This window comes from Schistocerca cancellata, chromosome 3 (genome assembly GCF_023864275.1).
Source record: "Schistocerca cancellata isolate TAMUIC-IGC-003103 chromosome 3, iqSchCanc2.1, whole genome shotgun sequence".
Taxonomy (NCBI): domain Eukaryota; kingdom Metazoa; phylum Arthropoda; class Insecta; order Orthoptera; family Acrididae; genus Schistocerca; species Schistocerca cancellata.
Window position 1 is genome coordinate 760,782,228 of NC_064628.1, and position 20,813 is coordinate 760,803,040.

The 20,813-nt window shown below is 39.3% G+C and overlaps 1 protein-coding gene across 2 annotated transcripts in view; it reads right to left on the minus strand.

Annotated features, from left to right (window-relative positions):
• Nucleotides 1-20,813, minus strand: part of LOC126175787 (transcriptional regulator ATRX homolog) — a 483,984-nt gene that overhangs the window by 142,304 nt on the left and 320,867 nt on the right. For both annotated transcript variants that reach the window (XM_049922765.1, XM_049922764.1), the window contains one exon: nt 15,560-15,817. In XM_049922765.1, coding sequence (XP_049778722.1) covers nt 15,560-15,817 — 258 coding nt within the window. The remainder of the gene's footprint in view (nt 1-15,559; nt 15,818-20,813) is intronic.

A 20,813-nucleotide genomic window follows, 5' to 3' on the forward strand; every position in this document is an offset into this window, starting at 1 on the left:
CGTGAATTTAATTGGGGGCAGGGGATTTAGCTTTAACATACCAGTATCCCCATCATATACGAAAATAAAAAACCGATTTCAAGTACACATAGTTTTTAACAAAATTATTGAAATTTTATATAAGGGTAACAGATAACTAAAACACAAGCGATTACAAACACATCAATAACAGTTCTACAGACACATGACCTGCAACAACATAAATATATTTGTGTGAGCAACTACCTGTCTAACTTGAATTTCAATGACTGTCAAAATAATTATAAAGCATATTATATGTGCAACATCAAAGCATCGAACTACTTTCAAATGTTACTGAAAAAATATTACATCCAACAACTACGGACAGCAGCAATAGTTTACTCAAACTTCACATATCAAAGTCAAGATGTGAGTACAACACCCAATGTAAAAGACTTTATAAACAATATGTATAATGTAAAATATAAATAAATGCATTTCTTTGCAGATGTGCCGATAAAGGCAATAAAGTCTAAATAAGCTGATACACAAAAATAAAATATCAAGCAGCATACTGTCTAATAATTCTCTGCATAGTTTTTTCCTTACCTTTTTCTCCAGACTTATCAAATCACCCTTGTACATAGGTTGAAAACCGCAACGCTGATGATTAATTTATCACTTTTCAGCATAATCCCCATCCATTTTCAGCCTTTTGATCATGCTTTAAATAAGGACATGTATTCCAATGTGATAACATGCACAGGCCTGCTTCCAAAGCCATTTATGCACCGACATTTTCACGGCCTCCTCATTTTCAATGTCAATCCCTTGGTGAGCTGTTTTTAGTGCCCCAAACAGATGGAAGTCTGATGATGCCAGGGGATGAGGCAAGACTTTCCAATCAATTTTGACAATCTCTTCAGTGGTGTAACGACTGGTGTGTGGTCTTGCATAGTCACGCAAAAGAAAAGCATTCGCCATGGCTTTTTTGGACAAACTCAGGGAAGACGTGCCTTAAGCTGTTTGAGGGTTCTGACACACCACCCTCTGGATTCCAGAATACTATAACCATACACTCCACACAGGTTTGAACTTTTTCTTCATAACAGATTTTCTGTGACGCCATTCCACTGACTGCTTCTTCGATTCTGGTTAAAAAAAATGAACCTGTCTTTCATCTCTGCTCATAATTTTTTCCAGAAACTCCTCTCCCTCCAAAACGAAGCCCTGCAAGAGTTGTGAGGCAATTGTTTTTCTTGTCTGTTTATTTTGGTCAGTTAACATTCTTGGTACCCAAGTTCCACAAATCTTATAGTATCCCAGTTGTTGAATAATCATAATCACACTGCCTTTACCAAGGGAGATAATACAATACAAATCATCTGCAGCAACTCGGTGGTCGCCATGAATGATGTCATGTGGTGAATGTTGGGTGGAGTCACTGCAGTCACTGGCCTGCTGCTCTGCATTTTGTCAGCCAATGGTGTTTGCCCTTCAGTTTTGTTGCAGCAACAAACCCATCATCCAACAATGCTGATATCCACTGTTGCATCACTGCACACATTTTTCAATCTTTCACAAATGTGAATGGGCACTTCACCTTATGCATTAAAAAAAATTTATCACAGTATGCTGTTTAATATGAACATCAATGTCAGCTATTGTGCAAGCAACTGCAGTAGATAGTAGAAGAAGGTTTTGCAGAATAGTGCCAAATTCAAATTTTTCAAACAAACTTTATTTAAGGAGAAAAAAATAGGATGCATTTCTTTCTGACTGACCCACTTATCAGTGTCAGATTGAGACTACTTGGGCATAACTATGGAGGGCAATGTTCAGTTTCACTTTCATTAAAAAAACTCCAGGTAGCTGATCAATGAATGACAACAACCTACTAACTTTTGTCAGAGCCACAATTTAGAAAATCAGCATAAATAAGTAAAAAAATGGAATAGTGTGATGATATATTTTTAGTTTCCCATTTCAAAAAATTTTTTCACTAAATTACACAGACAAATTAAAATGTAAAATGATAATTGTATCAGTATTTCAATAAACATCCCGAAACTCTTATCACTGTAAAGATCAATGAGATGCAATTTCATTCTATGCACCATTTATAATTATGAAAATGTAATTCCATAAGATTTTCATCCAATACTTCTTTCTTCATAGCAACACCAGTATGTGACACGAAAAAGACAAATTTATTCCCTGTTCTTCATTCCACATTCCCAGTTTTTTTCACCATACATGTTATTGGATCTCCTTTACTAACAGTAAAAATGCTGTATTTACATACAATGGCTATACATTTTCATGGTCGCTGCCTGTAGCAGACATTTTAGACATATTACACAATACCTCGTATCCTGTATTATGCTTACATACAACGGATCACCAATTTTGCTCTTCTTTAGCATGATTAGGGTACATACTTGAATGTAACAAATGGTACTCTAGTATGATGCCCTTCTCAAGCTTTTTTGAGAAACTGATGGGTTGGGTTGTTTGGGGGAACAGACCAAACAGCGAGGTCATCGGTCTCATCGGATTATGGAAGTACGGGGAAGGAAGTCGGCCGTGCCCTTTCAGAGGAACCATTCCGGCATTTGCCTGGAGCGATTTAAGGAAATTGCGGAAAACCTAAATCAGGATGGCCGGACGCAGGATTGAACCTGAGAAACTGAGGTTCGAAGTTCTACAATTATACTGAATGCCATACGAGTGGTGATAGCACGACCAGGCACAACGGTAGGCTAGAAGTCTGTTTATAGTGTGTTCGAACCTTGTCATTTTCTTTCTTATTTTGCCTAATCTTCTCCAAAACACTTCTTCTGCTACAACATATCATGTTTCTTCAGAAACAAACAAATAATAATAATAATAATAATAATAATAATAATAATAATAATAATAAAAGTGACAATAACCACTGTGGTACGTTAACAGTGAGATACAATCAACATATACCATATTTACCAAAGTATAAGACCATCCTATATATAAAATGACAAATACATTTTTTAGAGGCTCCTTGAGAGAAATTTTTGATTTTGATCAGTCAGAGTATGTTAAAAACAAACAGTTTTACTGACAACGTTTCTGCCAAAAATTTAATATTATACTATTCCAAACTTATGACAGTTATTGATTGTCCACACTTTTGATAATACTACAAAAAATAAAATAAACAAAAAGAAATGGTGTACATCAATTTTTGGACCGTTTTCTTTCATACCTTTTTTGCTTACTAATACTGTAGTCTCTGGTATCACTATTTTTAATCATAATTCATTGTTTGTTTCTGAAACAACAGCAAACGAACAAACAATACATTCACGGTGAGGCACAATCAACATATATCGTATTTATCCGAGTATAAGACAACCTTTCAATTTTTAAGAGGCATCTTGAGAGAAATTTATTTTTAACATACTCTGACTGATCAAAATTACAAATTGTTTTACTGACAAAGTATCTGCCAAAATGTATATATGATACTATCCCAAACTTATGCCATTATTTGACTGTCTACACTTTTGATAATACTATGAGAAATAAAATAAACAAAAAGGAATGGTGTACATTAATTTTTGGATCGTTTTCTTTTCTACCTTTTTTGCTTACTAATCCTATAGTCTGTTGTACCAATCACTGTTGTTGTTGTATTAGCACAGTTGTGACATTTGTACCTTCATTGTAACAAATATTTGGCTGTTTCTTCCAACTGTGGTTGTCTGGGGCTGTCATTATGGTGGGACCTGAGAAAACAGCAGTGTCGTCCCCCCCGTGCCCTTTCAAAGGAACCAGTGTGCTATCCACTGCGCCACCTCGCTCGATTTTCTGGTAGGTGAATACAGGGTTATATACACAAAATTAATCGGGGTAATGCAGGAGTAGGTTTAATAATGAATAAGAAAATAGAAATGCAGGTAAGATACTGAGAACAGCATAGTGAATGTATTACCATGGCCAAGATAGACACAAAACCAACACCCATCACATCAGTACAAGTTTATGTATCAATCGGGGTAATGCAGGAGTAGGTTTAATAATGAATAAGAAAATAGAAATGCAGGTAAGATACTGAGAACAGCATAGTGAATGTATTACCATGGCCAAGATAGACACAAAACCAACACCCATCACATCAGTACAAGTTTATGTATCAACTAGCTCCACAGATGAGAAAGTGATCGAAGAATGATGAAAGAAATTATCCAGATAGATGAAAATTTAGTTATGATGGGGGACTGGAACATGATGGTGGAAAGGGGAAGAAAACGAAAAGTAGTAGGTGAATAGAGAGTTGGAGGGAGGGAGGGAGGGAGGGGGGGGGGGGGGGAGGGCTGCATGGCAGAATTTTGCACATAACATAAGTTAATCATTGGTAATACATGGTTTAAGAATCATAAAAGAAGGTTGTGTATGTGAAAGAGACCTGGAGACACTGGAAGGTTTCAGATTGATTATGTAATGGTAAGACAGAGGTATAGGAACCAGATTTTAAATTGTAAGACATTTCCATAGGCCGGTTTGGACTTTGACCACAATTTGTCGGTTATGAACTGTAAATTAAAACCAAAGAAATTGCAGAAAGGTAGGAAATTCAGGTGATGAGACCTGGATAAACTGAAAGAATCAAGAGGTTATTCAGATGTAGTCCCCAACAACCAGTTTTTCTTCTCATCGTGCCCATTAAGTGTCCCCTGATCCACAGTTCTGGCTGACTTTTCCATACTTTATCCCTATTCCTATACCTCACCAATCCTTTTCCTTCACCTCTCTTTCAACTGAGAAGAAAGAGCAACTGGCTCTAAAAGCTTGCAAACTTAAATACCTTTACCGTATTTACTCGAATCTAAGCCGCACTCGAATCTAAGCCACACCTGAAAAATGAGACTCGAAATAAATGGAAAAAAATTTCCCGAATCTAAGGCGCACCTGAAATTTGAGACTCGAAATTCAAGGGGAGAGAATAGTTTTAGGCCGCACCTCCAAATCGAAACAAAGTTGGTCCATTGTAATAGGAGACACAATTTAGGTCGAATGAATGACAGTACAGCTACAGTAGTTTGGTTCGAGTCATAAGCTTAGCAGTTAAGCTTTACCAGGTAGCCATTGCTGTGCGTCAGGCGCTCCGTCCGTGTTTATACGGGTACCCTTCCTTTTTCACGTGCTTTGTCTCGTTTGAATCGATTGCTTATTTTGCTGTGATCTGATAAGTGCTGTTTTCTTTGATATAGGTGTTTGTCACTCTAAACTGAAAATGCATTACTGTACTGTGTCATGCATTGTTTGCCGCATTCTGATAGTGCGTGTTTACGGCCTGTCGCCGCTCGCAGCATGGCTTGCTTTTGTGCACGCTACCGCCGCTTTTTTTTTTTAAGAATCGTCTCATTAGCGAAACAATGGCAAGAGACAGCTATTTGTTGTTACTTACACTGCTGCTTTCTTTGATAATGATCAACAAGAACCAAATAATAGACTGCGTATATAGAACATGTTCTGAACGAGAGTTAGGCGAAAATTTTTCTCCATTTGGAAACCTTTGCGGCCGCTTCTTTAGTACATCAGATTCTGCACAGAAATTAGTCATCTTAGATTTAAAAATCTAGTCAATTGCCGTGCTTCATTTCTGACTGTATCATTTCTGACTGTGACATGACACGATACGTATATTCTTCCGCGTTTGCTGTTGTCTCACCCTAGTTTCGTAGTTTATTAGGCTGAAAGGATTTAAATGAGATAGCAGCAAACACGAAAGAATACATGGCAAAATGTTTATATTCGTATTATTCTTATGGTGAACAGAATACTGCATGTGATTCATATTTCATCAGGTTCCTATTAGCAACCATCTCTTCTCACAGGTAGGAAAAAATTCAGAACGTAGAGTTTGCCATTATTGACAAACATCCCAAACAGTCTTGCCAGTCAAATTTTCGGAGTACATTGAAATTCTGCTACATTCTAAGATGAACAATACAGAATTTGTATTTACTTCGTTGGGTAATGTATGGAAATGCAGTGGTTGAAACTCGGGCGGAGAAAAAAAAGCTCGTCTTCTACCGTTTTTTGAAAATTTATTTACTGATGCAGAGGTTTTGGCGCCAGTATTTATCTTTGTGCCTACAAAGCATGCCTGTGTAGCACTACATATATTCGACGGTAGAAGTTACCGTATTTACTCGAATCTAAGCCGCACCTGAAAAATGAGACTCGAAATAAAGGAAAAAAATATTTACCGAATCTAAGCCGCACCTGAAATTTGAGACTCGAAATTCAAGGGGAGAGAAAAGTTTTAGGCCACACCTCCAAATCGAAACAAAGTTGGTCCATTGTAATATGAGACACAATTTAGTTCGAATGAAAGACGATACAGCTACAGTAGTTTGGTTCGAGTCGTAAGCTTAGCAGTTAAGCTTTACCAGGTAGCCATTGCTATGCGTCAGGTGCTCCGTCCGTATTTATACGGGTACCCTTCCTTTTTCACGTGCTTCGTCTGGTTTGAATCGATTGCTTATTTTGCTTTGATCTGATAAGTGCCGTTTTTTTTTGTTATAGGTGTTTACGTCACTCTAAGCTGAAAATGCATTACTGTACTGTGTCATGCATTGTTTGTCGCATTCTGATAGTGCGTGTTTACGGCCTGTCTTGCATGACAGGCCGAACCAAATAATAGACCATGTATGATAGAACATGTTCTGAATGAGAGTTAGGCGCACATTTTTCTCCGTTTGAAAATCTTTGCGGCTGCTTCTTTAGTACATCAAATTCTTCACAGAAATTAGTTATCGTACATTTAAAATCTAGTCAGTTGCCGTGCTTCATTTCTGACTATATCACTATTAGGCATAAGAATAATATGAATATAAACATGACACGATACGTATATTCTTCCGCGTTTGCTGTTGCCTCACTCTAGTTTCGTAGTTTATTAGGCAGACAGGATTTAAATGAGATAGCAGCAAACACAAAAGAATACATGGCAAAATGTTTATATTCATATTATTCTTATGGTGAAGAGAATACTGCATGTGATTCACATTTCATCAGGTTCCTATTAGCAACCATCTCTTCTCACAGATAGGAAAAAACTCGGAACATAGAGTTGGCCATATTGACAAACATCCCTAACAGTCTTGCCAGTCGGATTTTCGTAGTACATTGAAATTCTGCTACATTCGAAGATGAACAATACGGAATTTGTATTTACTTCGTTGGATAATATATGAAAATGCAGTGGTTGAAACTCGGGGCAGAGAGAGAGAGAGAGAGAGAGAGAGAGAGAGAGAGAGAGAGAGAGAGAGAGGAAGGGGGGGAAACTGGGGGGAAAAAAAAAAAAATCCGGTTTTGGCACCAGTATTTATCTTTGTGCCCACAAAGCATGCTTGTGTAGCACTACATATATTCGACGGCAGAAGTTAGTTGTGGTGGCACCTACCAACATTTTTCAGAACTTCCGCTTGCTTTGCACTCGATTCTAAGCCACAGGCGGTTTTTTGGATTACAGAAACAGGAAAAAAAGTGCGGCTTAGATTCGAGTAAATACGGTAGTTGTGGCGGCACCTACCAACATTTTTCAGAACTTACGCGTGAATTGCACTCGATTCTAAGCCGCAGGCGGGTTTTTTTATTACAAAAACCAGAAAAAAATTGCGGCTTAGATTCGAGTAAATACGGTATATGTGTGTACCCCTGCCGCTGCTTTATGAGTAGACTTCTTTATCTGTTCAATTACATTATATTTTCAGAGGTTCTTGAGAGTTGCAGAGGGAGTGTTGGGCAACAATTGACTAAAACAGGGGAAAGGAAAACAGTAGATGGCAAATGGGTATTTCTGTGAGACGAAATGTTGAAGACAGCAGAGGATCAAATAGGTAAAAAGACAACACCTAGTAGAAATCCTTGCGTAACACACGAGATACTAAATTTAACTGATGAAAGGAAACAATATAAACATATAGCAAATGAAGCATGCAAAAGAGAATACAAATGTCAAAAAAATAAGGCTCACAGGAAGGGCAAAATGACTCAGCAGGAATATCTAGAGGAGAAATTTAAGCATTTAGAAGGAAATTTCATTAGGGGAAAGATAGAATTTCACCAGGGGAAAGATAGGTACTGCCTATAGGAAAACTGAAGAGACCTTTGGAGAAAAGAGAAGCAGCTATAGAACTATCAAGAGTTCAGATGGAAGACCAGTTTTAGGCAGAGAAGGGGAAGATGAAAGATGGAAGGAGTATGTAGAGGATCTATACAAGGGATATGAACTAGAAAGCAGTATTATAGAAATGGAAGAATACATAGATGAAGATGATATAGGAGATATGATACTGCGAGAAGAATTTGACAGAGCACTTAAATGCCTAACTCGAAACAAGGCCCCAGGGGGAGGGGGTCAACATTCCGTCAGAACTACTGACAGCCTGGGAAGAGCCAACCATAACAAAACTCTTTCATTTGGCATGCAAGATGTATGAGAGAGCTCAAATACCCTCAGACTTCAGGAAAAGTGTAATTCCAAAGAAAGCAGGTGCTGCCAAGTGTGAATGTTACTGAACTATCAGTTTAATAAGCCATGGTTGCAAAATATTAATACAGATTGTTTACAGAAGAATGGAAAACCTTGTTCTGGAGAAATATAGGAACATGCGAGGCAATATGACCCTACAACTTATCTTAGCAATACGATCCTATGACGAATCTTGCAAGGTACGTTCAGGAAAGGCAAACCTACTTGTATAGCATTTGTAGATTTAGAGAAATGCTTTTGACCAAAAGGCTATTGTAACGAAATCAGACAGCAGTTACAGGAGTCAAGGGGGCATGAAATGGAAGCAGTGACTGAAAAGGGAGTGAGGTAGGGTTGTAGCATATTCCTGATGTTATTCAATCTGTACATTAATCAAGCAGAAAAGGAAACCAAAGAAACATTTGGAACAGGAATTACAGTTCTGGGAGACGAAACAAAAACACCATCATCATTTGTAATACTGACTGGAATGTAGAAATAAATTAACAATCATTTCTGAGATGTGGGACTTAGGGAAAGCAGGGAAAGGTGTGAACGGGGCCTAATCAGTTACCACTGGTTGCACAGAAAACACATACCACTTTATTTTTAAAAAAACTCTCAAAAATCATTTTTTTAAAAATTACTACACTGACAGCTGAAGGCCTTACTAAGAAGGAACTCCAAATTTTTGTCGGCTGGTGGCCACACACAACTTCAGAATACTCAACAGCTTAAGGCCTGAATCACAAGTGAGGAAGGCCATTTCACATTAACAAATACAAAGATATTTTCTTCTTAAACAATCAAGAAACTGTAACAAGCTATAATAACGGCTGAAGGCCTTATTAAGAAGGAATGCAAATTATTTTTCGGCCTAAGGCCTGATTAAGGAAAGTTCAAATTATTTGTTGGCTGAAGGTCACAAGCAATTTCAGAATACACAACAGCTGGAGGCCTGAATTACCAATAAGGTGGACAACTGCATTTTAAAAATACTAAACCCTTTTTAAGCAATCTTAATAACTGTAACAAGTTATAGTGACAGCTGAAGGCTTTATCAAGACAGAACTGAAAACAATTTGTCGGCTGAAAACCACAAACAATGTTAGAATACACAACAGCTGAAGGCCTGAATTACAAGTGAGGAATGCAGTTACACATTAAAACATTATGGTACATTTTAAACAATCATGACAACTTGACCAAGTAAGAGTGAGTGTTCCACAGACAGTGCTCCCTGGATCAACCTGAGGAAGGTGACTACAGCTGTGTAAGCAGTGAGACAGCCAGCCAAGAGTAATGTGCACTTAAGGAGGGCAATTCAAACTAGAGACGGTTTAAACGGTGATCGACCTTCTTAGCAAAACCACCTAACCTCAGATAACCAGTACAACGATGAAATAATTCAGGCAAGAGCGGAATGACAGACAGCACTGCATCTCCAGAATCTGGTGTTTAAAACACCCAAATGCAGAAGGAACCACTATAACCCAGGTAGGCAAGGAAAAGAATTATCCATAACCCAATCAAGGAAGCTGACAAATTAAACCCATGCTGGACAGCATTGGCAAGACGAGGAAAGTACGCTGCCGCAATATACGCTAACCTCCAGGGCAGGTAACAGGGGCGTTAGCGGCCACTAAAGAGGAGGAGGATATTAGTGTTTAACGTCCCGTCGACAACGAGGTCATTAGAGACGGAGCGCAAGCTCGGGTGAGGGAAGGATGGGGAAGGAAATCAGCCGTGCCCTTTCAAAGGAACCATCCCGGCATTTGTCTGAAGCGATTTAGGGAAATCACGGAAAACCTAAATCAGGATGGCCGGAGACGGGATTGAACCGTCGTCCTCCCGAATGCGAGTCCAGTGTGCTAACCACTGTGCCACCTCGCTCGGTGGCGGCCACTAGGCAGTAAGATACCACTGGATGCACTTCAGCAATAACAACACTAAATCCAAACTAACATCAAGCAGTAGAAGGCAGCTAATAGCTTCCGCCAACCTAAAAGACTTCACTTGTTGCGGTTAGTCTCACCAACCCTGGGAGCAGCAACACGCAAACAGCAGCAAGATCTCAAACAGTGGAGGTTTCGCTACTGGACAAGGTTCACTCAACTTGAAACGTCCTGGGTTCGGTTGATGGCTACAGCCCCTCGGTCCGACAGTGCCGGCATGCCGCCAGCGGTCCTGGCCTGCTCTCGTACTGCAGACCTCCTCGCTGCTCCTTGCAACTCTCTCCAAATCCAGTATGCAGACAGCATTAAAAATAATGGCTCATTCAAAACCACAACATACACACGGATCTGGGAAAACAATTCCACCAGCAACTCACAGTACTAAAACCAGTCACTGTGAAACAACACGGATGAATTACAAGTCGACACAAACACGGAGAAGCCAGAAGCGCTCGGAAGACCAAATGGACATTGTCTGCTGCGATGACCAACTGAATGACCAACCAACAGTCGTTCCTTCTCAAGTTAGGCACGAGAAAGATCCCAGTATAAATCGTTGACTGACAACTTATTGCCGTAAGGGCACTTCCCAACGGGCGGACACACACACACACACACACACACACACACACACACACACACACAGGTGAAAATTGCACTACACAAATACTATGGTCCATTCAAGTAAAACTCGCTGAATTCAGTCCTTGACGTGGTCGTGCACTCTCATGACCATGTGCTTCCGTCGGACAGTGCATGTGTGTCACCAGCGGTCTGGTGAGTACTGGCTGTCCGGATCTCACTGCTTCTCCATCCCAATTCAACTCCCTGGACACACAACAACCCGGAAATACTACAGGCCGCTCCAAAAATGGTACCACAGTATGCACCATCGATAAGATCTGTTGCGGCCACTCACGGACAGAAAAGGCAAGAAAGCGCCAGTGAACACACTAAGAAAATGAGACTCCCCTACAGATATTACAAGATGCCAAGCTATGAACGGCATCAATGTGAGCCGCACATGGCTCAATTCCATCAAGATTCCTAGTTATACCTTGATTATACTCTATTATGAATATACTAATATTATTCTCATTATTATTATAGTTTATTTCTGAAGAAGTGTAGTGTAGAAATATTTCATGAGATTAAAAGAGGGGGGTGAGGACTCCGACAGAGTACGGGCAGATTTCTAGCCTCTGACACTTACAATAAAGTTGTTGCTGGGAGACTGGCACTCTCCCAAGGTATTCAAATAGGCTCATACAATTTGGAACCTTGATTTCTCAAAAACGATTGAGAAGGAAGTTGTACTGGAGGGCATTTTTTGCATTTAAATATATACTGCAACCACACAAAAGATGAGTAAAACTGGTAGTTCACTGGATGAGTACTTCCCTTGTCAGTTCATTTATTTCAGCAATTAGTCTTCGGTGACCTGGAATAATAGTTGCACATATTTTTGTAGGTCCAAGAGACCATGTCATGTGCTATTTTTTAATGACACTTTTCTCAACAGCCATTTCAATATAATGTAAAATTTTAGAAATGTGTTCACCCACTTCTGAAATTGCGTCTATAAAATTTTACATAATTTAAGCAATAAAGAAAAAACTGATCAATTAATAGAGGGGCTGAGTTGTCAAAAGGCACATACAGAAGAGTAATACCTGGATTAGCATTTGGACTGTTCCTTTCTTGAGCTAAAGCATGTGTGTGTTTGCATGCACATTTGCTAATTGGCAGTTCGAGTAATGAGTGTGTTGGGGTGGGACACTACGAATGTAGTGTGTGGACGTACAAGGTGAGAAGTGGGTCACGGGGGAGGCGTGCGTGAGATATTTCCTGCAGTCGCACTATCCTCTGTGCCCTCGGTGGCTCAGATGGATAGAGCGTCTGCCATGTAAGCAGGAGATCCCGGGCTAGAGTCCCAGTCGAGGCACACATTTTCACCTGTCCCCATTGATATTTATCAATGCCAGTTAACAGCTGAAGGTATTAATATACATCTAATTTCGTAATAAACAAGAGTTGTCAAATAGTATTAGAAATTTAAACACACAAGCAAAGACTTTAGTAAAATTACTGAAGGATTTACAGCTTGAAATGGAAAAAAGACAGAATTTAGTCTGGAGAGAGGTCCACAAATTGTTTAGTGGCGTAGACAGTAAAGTAAAACATACAGATGAACTACTGACTCGTGAGTTTGAAAGCATAAACAATCAAATCATAGACACATGAAATTGAGTAGATTTGTTAGAACATGGTAGATAATTGATTAATGTAAGAAGGGACACAAATGCTTTCACTCCGTGGAAGATTGACTACAGTAATTTGTGGAACTAAAAGTGCAAAAGAATGTTGAGCATATTGGCACTATAACCAGTACTTTGGATGATATTGTAGTACACCAGAACGAAGTTCTGAAGTTCAAACCAGAGGGTTCTGTACACCCATGGCATTTTTTTCAAGCAACGTAAGGAAATGTTACCTATGGGTTGGGCAGACACCATGGCAATTAATTTTACTCTTAAACATTTACAACAGCAAACAGTGGATTAGAGTTCCAAATGCAAAACAAAGTGTAAGACACTTAGTCAATTTGAAGTAGCATTTAAAAAAAGAATTTATACGTCCCAGCAAGAGTATTCAAATATATACGATTGTAAGCCTGACTACGAAAAATACATAAATGATAATCAATATGCAGAGAAGAAATTGAGTATTGATTCCTGTGTGTGTGTGTGTGTGTGTGTGTGTGTGTGTGTGTCTACTGCTGACAAAGGCCTTAATTGCCAAAAGCTATGTTTTTGTGAATCTTTTTATTATGCCTATCACAGCTCAGCATCTCTGCTATATGGTGAATGTAGACACTAAGATATTTATTTTTTATAAGCATTATTCTAATTGATGTAGGAACACATATACAGGGTAATTATAATTAAACTGATAGTGTTCTAAGTGCCGCATAGCAGGCTGCATATGTTGCAGTATGCTGAACCATCATAAGTATGTTCATTAATCAGTGTGCTCAAAGAGTATGTTGAAAATAATAATGGTTCCTCTTTCTGCCACCAGGTGAAAATACTGTAAGCAGTCAGAATTTGAAATGTTTCCTACTTTGATGTCAGTACACAGTTTGTTGTTTAGTGACACACGTTGATTTCTTTCGTGAAGTGATTGTTGGTGTGAAAGGTTAAAACGGTTGAAGTTTTTTATGAAACACAATGGTTATCAAGAGGAAAGATCACGCACTGCTGCTAAAGTTGTTTTATCAGAATGGCAACAAATCAGGAATATCACTGACAGCAACAGCTGTGAAGAGGCCCATGCCAATAAATGGGCTAAAAAATATAATAAAGAAATTTGAAGAAACAGGTGAATTATGTGGTACAGCAGGAAGAGGTAGGCAGCCCCTTCACAGGGCTATTGCTATAGCCGACCATCCAGCACATGCCTCAAATTCTGCAGTCACTGCTCATTCTGTCATGGGAACTGTCTCTCCTCTGGTCAACAGTTCAAATGATTTTGCAATGAGTTTCACAATTGTATCCCAAACAAGATTCAGAACATGCACCAAATGAAGCCCCAAGATAGTCTACAATGCCATGACTTTGCCCTTTGTTTTTTGGCACGCATGGAAATGGATGGCTAGTGACTGGGGAATATTCTTTGGGCGGATGAGGCACATATTAGTCTGCACAGTACTGTGAATGCACAGAACTGTTGCTTATGGGGTTCTGCTCAGCCAGATGGTGTGCAGGAACATCCCCTGCACTCAGCTCATGTGACTATGTGGTGTGGTTTCACAATCTCCTGCATTTTCGATCTGAAGTTGGGCTGGGGAAGGCTAAACAAAGACTGCGTTTCATTGGCAGGACACTTAGAAAATGTACCAGACCTACTAAGGAGACTGCCAACACTACACTTGTCCGTCCTCTTTTAGAATACTGTTGCGTGGTGTGGGATCCTTACCAGGTAGGACTGACTGAGTACATTGAAAAAGTTCAAAGAAAGGCAGCATGTTTTGTATTATCGCGAAATAGAGGAGAGAGTATCACAGAAATGATACAGGATTTGGGATGGACATCATTAAAAGAAATGCGTTTTTCGTTCCGACGGAATCTTCTCACGAAATTCCAATCACCAACTTTGTCCTCCGAATGCGAAAATATTTTGTCGACACTGACTTACATAGGGAGGAACGATCACAAAGATAAAATAAGGGAAATCAGAGTTCGTACAGAAAAATATAGGTGTTCATTCTTCCCGCGCGCTATATGAGATTGGAATAATAGAGAATTGTGAAGGTGGTTCGATGAACCCTCTGCCAGGCACTTAAATGTGATTTGCGGAGTATCCATGTAGATGTAGATGTAGATATGCCTTCCTTACTAACAGCGTAATGTACCCTTTCCTTTTCATATTGCTTTGCAACATTATGCCTAAATAATTAATCGAAGTGACTGTGTCAAGTTGAACCCTACCAACACTGTATTTGAATGTTACAGGACCACTTTTCCTACTCATCCATATTAATTTACATGTTTGTACATCTACAGCAATCTGCCATTCATCACACCAACAAGAAATTTTGTCTAAATCATCTTGTACATTCCTATAATCACTCAACGATGTCTTGTACATTCCTATAATCACTCAACGATGTCACCTTCCTGTACACCACAGCAAACAACCATAAAATGCTGATCACCCTGTCCATCAGGTGATTTAGGTATATAGAGGGAGGAAGGGAAGGGGAAAAGGGGGGAGGGGTGGAAGAGGGTCCTATCACACTTCCCTGGGGCACTCCTGGCGATACCCTTATCTCTGATCAACACTCATTGCCGAGGACCACACACTGTGTCATACTGATAAGGGGCTCTTACTGCCATATTCTATGCAAATCTGACATTATACTGTAATCAGCACAATAATGTCACATGCCCTCTCAACCTGTCTGATTTTGTCTCACCCCCCTCCCCACTTCCTCTGTGTCATTCACTTTTTTTGTCAAGCACTGTGTGTGCATATATCATCAATCTAGCATTATATTAGAAACTCATTCTAATCAGTTATTATTCGATAAAAACATAATGGTCCAATAAAACGGTACCTTCTTTTCTTCATCTTTCTCCTTTTTGTCGGCATCCATACGTATTACACGTGGATGAGTCCATATTCGCTGAAGTGCTTGAAAATCTGCAAAGAGTTTGGCACCCTTGCCACGTGTAGGTTCATTTAGTTCACTTGCTGCACTAAAGTTGTCCAAATAATAACGGTATAGTTTTACCTGTGTCTCAGACAGACGAACAGAAATGACATATTCATGTTTTGGTGGCAGAAATGGTGTCAGAACACCATAATCAAATCTCTGCAACAAAATTGAAATTCTATTAGCATATGTACACAGTAACCAAATAAGAAAATTACTGTAAAAGACACAATGACTGACTATTCTCTACCAGAATCTAAGTTCTGTAACAAGTACGCAACACATATTTGTAACACATAAAACTAGCTCAATGGATCCGTGGTTAAAGGCCAGACAACAATCCAGATTTTGATCCACAGCCAGCCCTATGATTTTTTTCTGCCACTTATCACTAATTTCACACCTGGCAATGATTTATTTACGTGAGAAATGCTATGTAATTCTGTAGTTTGGAGTCCCCCCCAACAAAAAAAAATTGGCTGGTTAATTTAGCGCAAAGGTTGAAGGAAGGAGCAACTGAGTTCTGCCTATAATAGGACTTGTCTAATAAAGCATTATAGTTTCCAAACTAACAACTGTATTGAGGAAAATATTCATTTTTTTAACACAACTAACTAAAAACTAAACATGGTGTTTCAAAAATACTTTTAAACACTTTGGGGACAGGTTTCTTATACCAAAACAAGGAACAAAGTCCATTTAAACATATCTCTGAAAATCCTCCATTTGCAAGTTATTAATACAAATTGACGTTCAACAGCCTTCTAGGTACAGCCCAACAATTTCACTTATCTATGCACCGTTTGAATTATTGTATCCTAGACAGTGTTGCGTTGCCAGAGAGCTCTATTTACATTCGTCATTCGATGTCTTCAATGTGTCCATAGTGTACTTGTAATACAGGTAGTGCATTAACCAAAAGTGCTCCATTCTCATATGGCAGGATATTCATTTAATGTGCAGGCAGTACATAATTTTTATGTACGGCTGTGTGAATGGTAATGGACACAATGCTGCATGGATATATTAGATGGCGTCCCCAAACTGAAGACAGTCAAGTGATGCAACCTCTGGTGCTATGTTCCATTACACTGCCAAGACAGCATCCATAGCACCGCAGGCTATTGATTGACGAAGATTACATGTTGCCTGTATGACTGACTAGGAAGAGCAGCTTCTATGGGCTGTCAAAGAAGAGCCACGTATTAGTGCAGGACAAGAGGGCCCAGCATGTGGTACATCACCACGTTCTGCATGGAGGATACATCAGAAGCAACTCTTGTATCCATTTCAACTTCAACATGGGCAGGGCCTTATGCATGCCGATCACCCACGGCAGGCTGCACAAACTGTCAATCTGTTGTTTGTCTCTTCAGTTTTCTTTACAGATGAGGCAATGTTTGGAAGAGATGGAAAAAAATTTTCCACAACAAATGCATATGGGTCAACTGCAATCCTCATGCTGTAGTATAGGCTAGACAGCAGCAGCAGTTTAAGATTAATATGTAGGTTGGAACTGTAGGTGACTGGTAGGGCCGTACGTTCTCCCATCTTATAGATGCTGTCTACAGGGACTCATCAGAATACCCTCCAACGTCTACTACAAGATGTGCCCCTGAAAATAAGAAGAAACATGTGGTTTATCCATAAAGGAGCTCCATCACAATTTAATCTCAATGTTCGAGATGCACTGTTTTGTATCTACCATGAGAAATGCGTAGGCAGAGCAAGACCAGTTCCAAGGCCGGCATGTTCTCCCAACCATCTCTTGGGACACCTTACACAACTGGTATACACAGCAGAGCACCCAGATGAAAAGATCTTCACCGATGTGTCACAGAAGCATGCACAACCACTCCAAACTGTCGGGGACTATTTGAAAGGTTGTCACAGTTCATGATTTGACAAGTGCCAATGTATTTAGAAGCAAGAGGAGGTTATTTAAAGCATTTGTTATGAGTTTAAGAGTTGTTGAGCTTCAATCACCTAAATTGTAAACTTTCATTAATAACTCAAAAATGAAAGGTTTTCAGATATATGTGTATATTAAATTTTTTCTTGTTTTGGTGTAAGGACTGTGCCCCCGAAGTTTGTAGAAGTATTTTGAAACACTCTGTATATCAGTGAGAACTAGCTAAGCCAATACCCTCTCACCTTTGTCATCCCCAAGCATGCAATATTTATGAGACATCAGCAACAGTAATGACTGTGTTTTGACAATTACAGCACAAGATCACAACATATCGGTTATTTAAAATGCATATCTCTAATAGCAGAAAATTTATCTTAAGATCTCTCTAATGTAATCCACATTCAAACGATTCAAAATAATATCACAGAGTATTTCTTCCAATTAAAAAAAATTAAAAAGTAATAAAACGGTCATCTATAGATTTATATGACAGATGCAAAAGTGCCTCGACCTGGGAACCTCAGCATATATCTATGTTTAAGTCATTTTGTGAGCATGTAAAGTGCTATGACGGATCCCATATGGGTGGAGCTTAGGCATCAAAAGTTGAAAACAAAACTGACTCGGAAAATTTGTGTGCCAACTATTAGACTACAACGCACATGCGTTAACTTTTAGTCAAACTGGTGTATGTGACATGGGAAGTTTGTCCATCAGTGAAACGAATAAAATTCTACCATTTATCTTCAGGGGTTTTCTTTCTTTTTTTCCCCCCTTCTCTACTCAAAAATCTAACTACACTTGTGACAATATTACTACTACACTTGTGTTTGCTTAAATTGTAAATATGTTTGGGGATTTCTGTCTTGAGTAAAATACTGTATACAGAACAGTTTAGAGTTGCCATAATGTGAACAAATGAAAGTTGAAGCAAAAAATAAAATTGTTGTTCTACATTTGCAAATATTACAAATTTCAGATAAAGTGAAACATTGTTTCATTCACAAGGTCATACTTTCAAAAACAATTCCAAAAACCAGATTTCTCAAAGAAAGTAAAGAAAGTTGTAACATCAGTTCAGCATACTCAGCAATAAAATAACCATAATCTGCATAGTGCAAATAATAGCTTAAATATCAGTAAATACACAATGAGGCCAATTTTTGCTTCACAGAAAGTATGTTTAAGATAAAAACATTATTATTTACAGATAGAACACTGTATATAAATACTGCCAGCACTATACAATGCAGACAGCAATACTAGCAACCAAATGTACAGCTAAGATGGGTTTTGTACAAAATGAAAGAGCGACTGATGAATATTATACCACTGGTATTAATTTGTTTACACAATATTATTTTTTGTATTAAGTAAATTGAGAAGAAACCCGCTGCTGATAATGTAACAGCATCAAAATACGTATTGTGAAATAATTCATTATCTGATAGAGGGATAAACATAAATCATAGCAAAACTTCCTGGCACATTAAAACTGGGAGAGTCGTGCTTGGATAACTCAGTCAGTAAAGCACTTGCCCACGAAAGGCAAAGGTCCTGAGTTTGCGTCTTGGTCCAGCACACAGTTTTAATCTGCCAGAAAGTCTCATATCAGCGCACATTCCACTGCCGAGTGAAAATCTCATTCTGGAAACATCCCCCAGATTGTGGCTAAGCCATGTCTCTGCAATATCATTTCTTCCAGGAGTGCTAGTTCTGCAAGGTTTGCAGAAGAGATTCTGTGAATTTTGGAAGATGGCAGATGAGGTACTGGCAGAATTGAAGTTGTGAGGATGAGTTGCTAGTTGTGCTGGTAGCTCAGTCGGTAGAGCACTTGCCTGCTAAAGGCAAAGGTTCCTGATTTCAAGTATCAATCTGGCACACAGTTTTAATCTGTCAGGAAGTTTCGTATCAGCGCATACTCTGCTGAAGAGTGAAAATCTCCTGGAAACATCCGCCAGGCTGTGGCTAAGCCATTTCTCCACAATATCCTTTCTTGCAGGAGTGCTTGTTATGCAAGGTTCGCAGAAGAGCTTCTGTGAAGTTTAGAAGGTAGGAGATGAGGTACTGACAGAACTGAAGCTGTGATTACCACGAGTGAAGCATCAGCAATATCCCACAAAATACCACATTATAGTCATCACAAAATATTAGTCATGCTCAGTACATTAATGTAATATACAGGGTGATTCAAAAAGAATACCACAACTTTAAAAATGTGTATTTAATGAAAGAAACAAAATATAACCTTCTGTTATACATCATTACAAAGAGTATTTTTTTCACTCAAAAACAAGTTCAGAGATGTTCAATATGCCCCCCCCCCCCCCCCCCCGCCCCCGCCCCCGACACTCGAGCAATATCAACCCGATACTCCAACTCGTTCCACACTCTATGTAGCATATCAGGCGTAACAGTTTGGATAGCTGCTGTTATTTCTCGTTTCAAATCATCAATGGTGGCTGGGAGAGGTGGCCGAAACACCATATCCTTAACATACCCCCATAAGAAAAAATCGCAGGGGGTAAGATCAGGGCTTCTTGGAGGCCAGTGATGAAGTGCTCTGTCACGGGCTGCCTGGCGGCCGATCCATCGCCTCGGGTAGTTGACGTTCAGGTAGTTACGGACAGATAAGTGCCAATGTGGTGGCGCTCCATCCTGCTGAAATATGAATTGTTGTGCTTCTTGTTCGAGCTGAGGGAACAGCCAATTCTCTAACATCTCCAGATACTGTAGTCCAGTTACAGTAGCACCTTCAAAGAAAAAGGGACCAAAAACTTTATTGGCTGAAATGGCACAGAAAATTTTCACCTTAGGCGAGTCACGTTCATACCGAGTTGTTTCCCACGGATTCTCAGTGCCCCATATACAGACATTGTGACGGTTGACTTTCCCGTTAGTGTGGAAAGTTGCTTCATCACTAAACACAATCTTTGAAACGAAAGAATCATCTGTTTCCATTTGAGCAAGGATAAAATCACAGAAATCGATTCTTTTAATCTTATCAGCTGCAGACAGTGCTTGAACCAATTACAGACGATAAGGTTTCATAACTAACCTTTTTCGTAGGACTTTCCATACAGTTGATTGTGGAATTTGCAGCTCTCTGCTAGCTCTGCGAGTCAATTTTCCTGGGCTGTGAACAAATGCTTGCTGGATGCGTGCTACATTTTCATCACTCGTTCTCGGCCGTCCAGAACTTTTCCCTTTGCACAAACACCCATTCTCTGTAAACTGTTTATA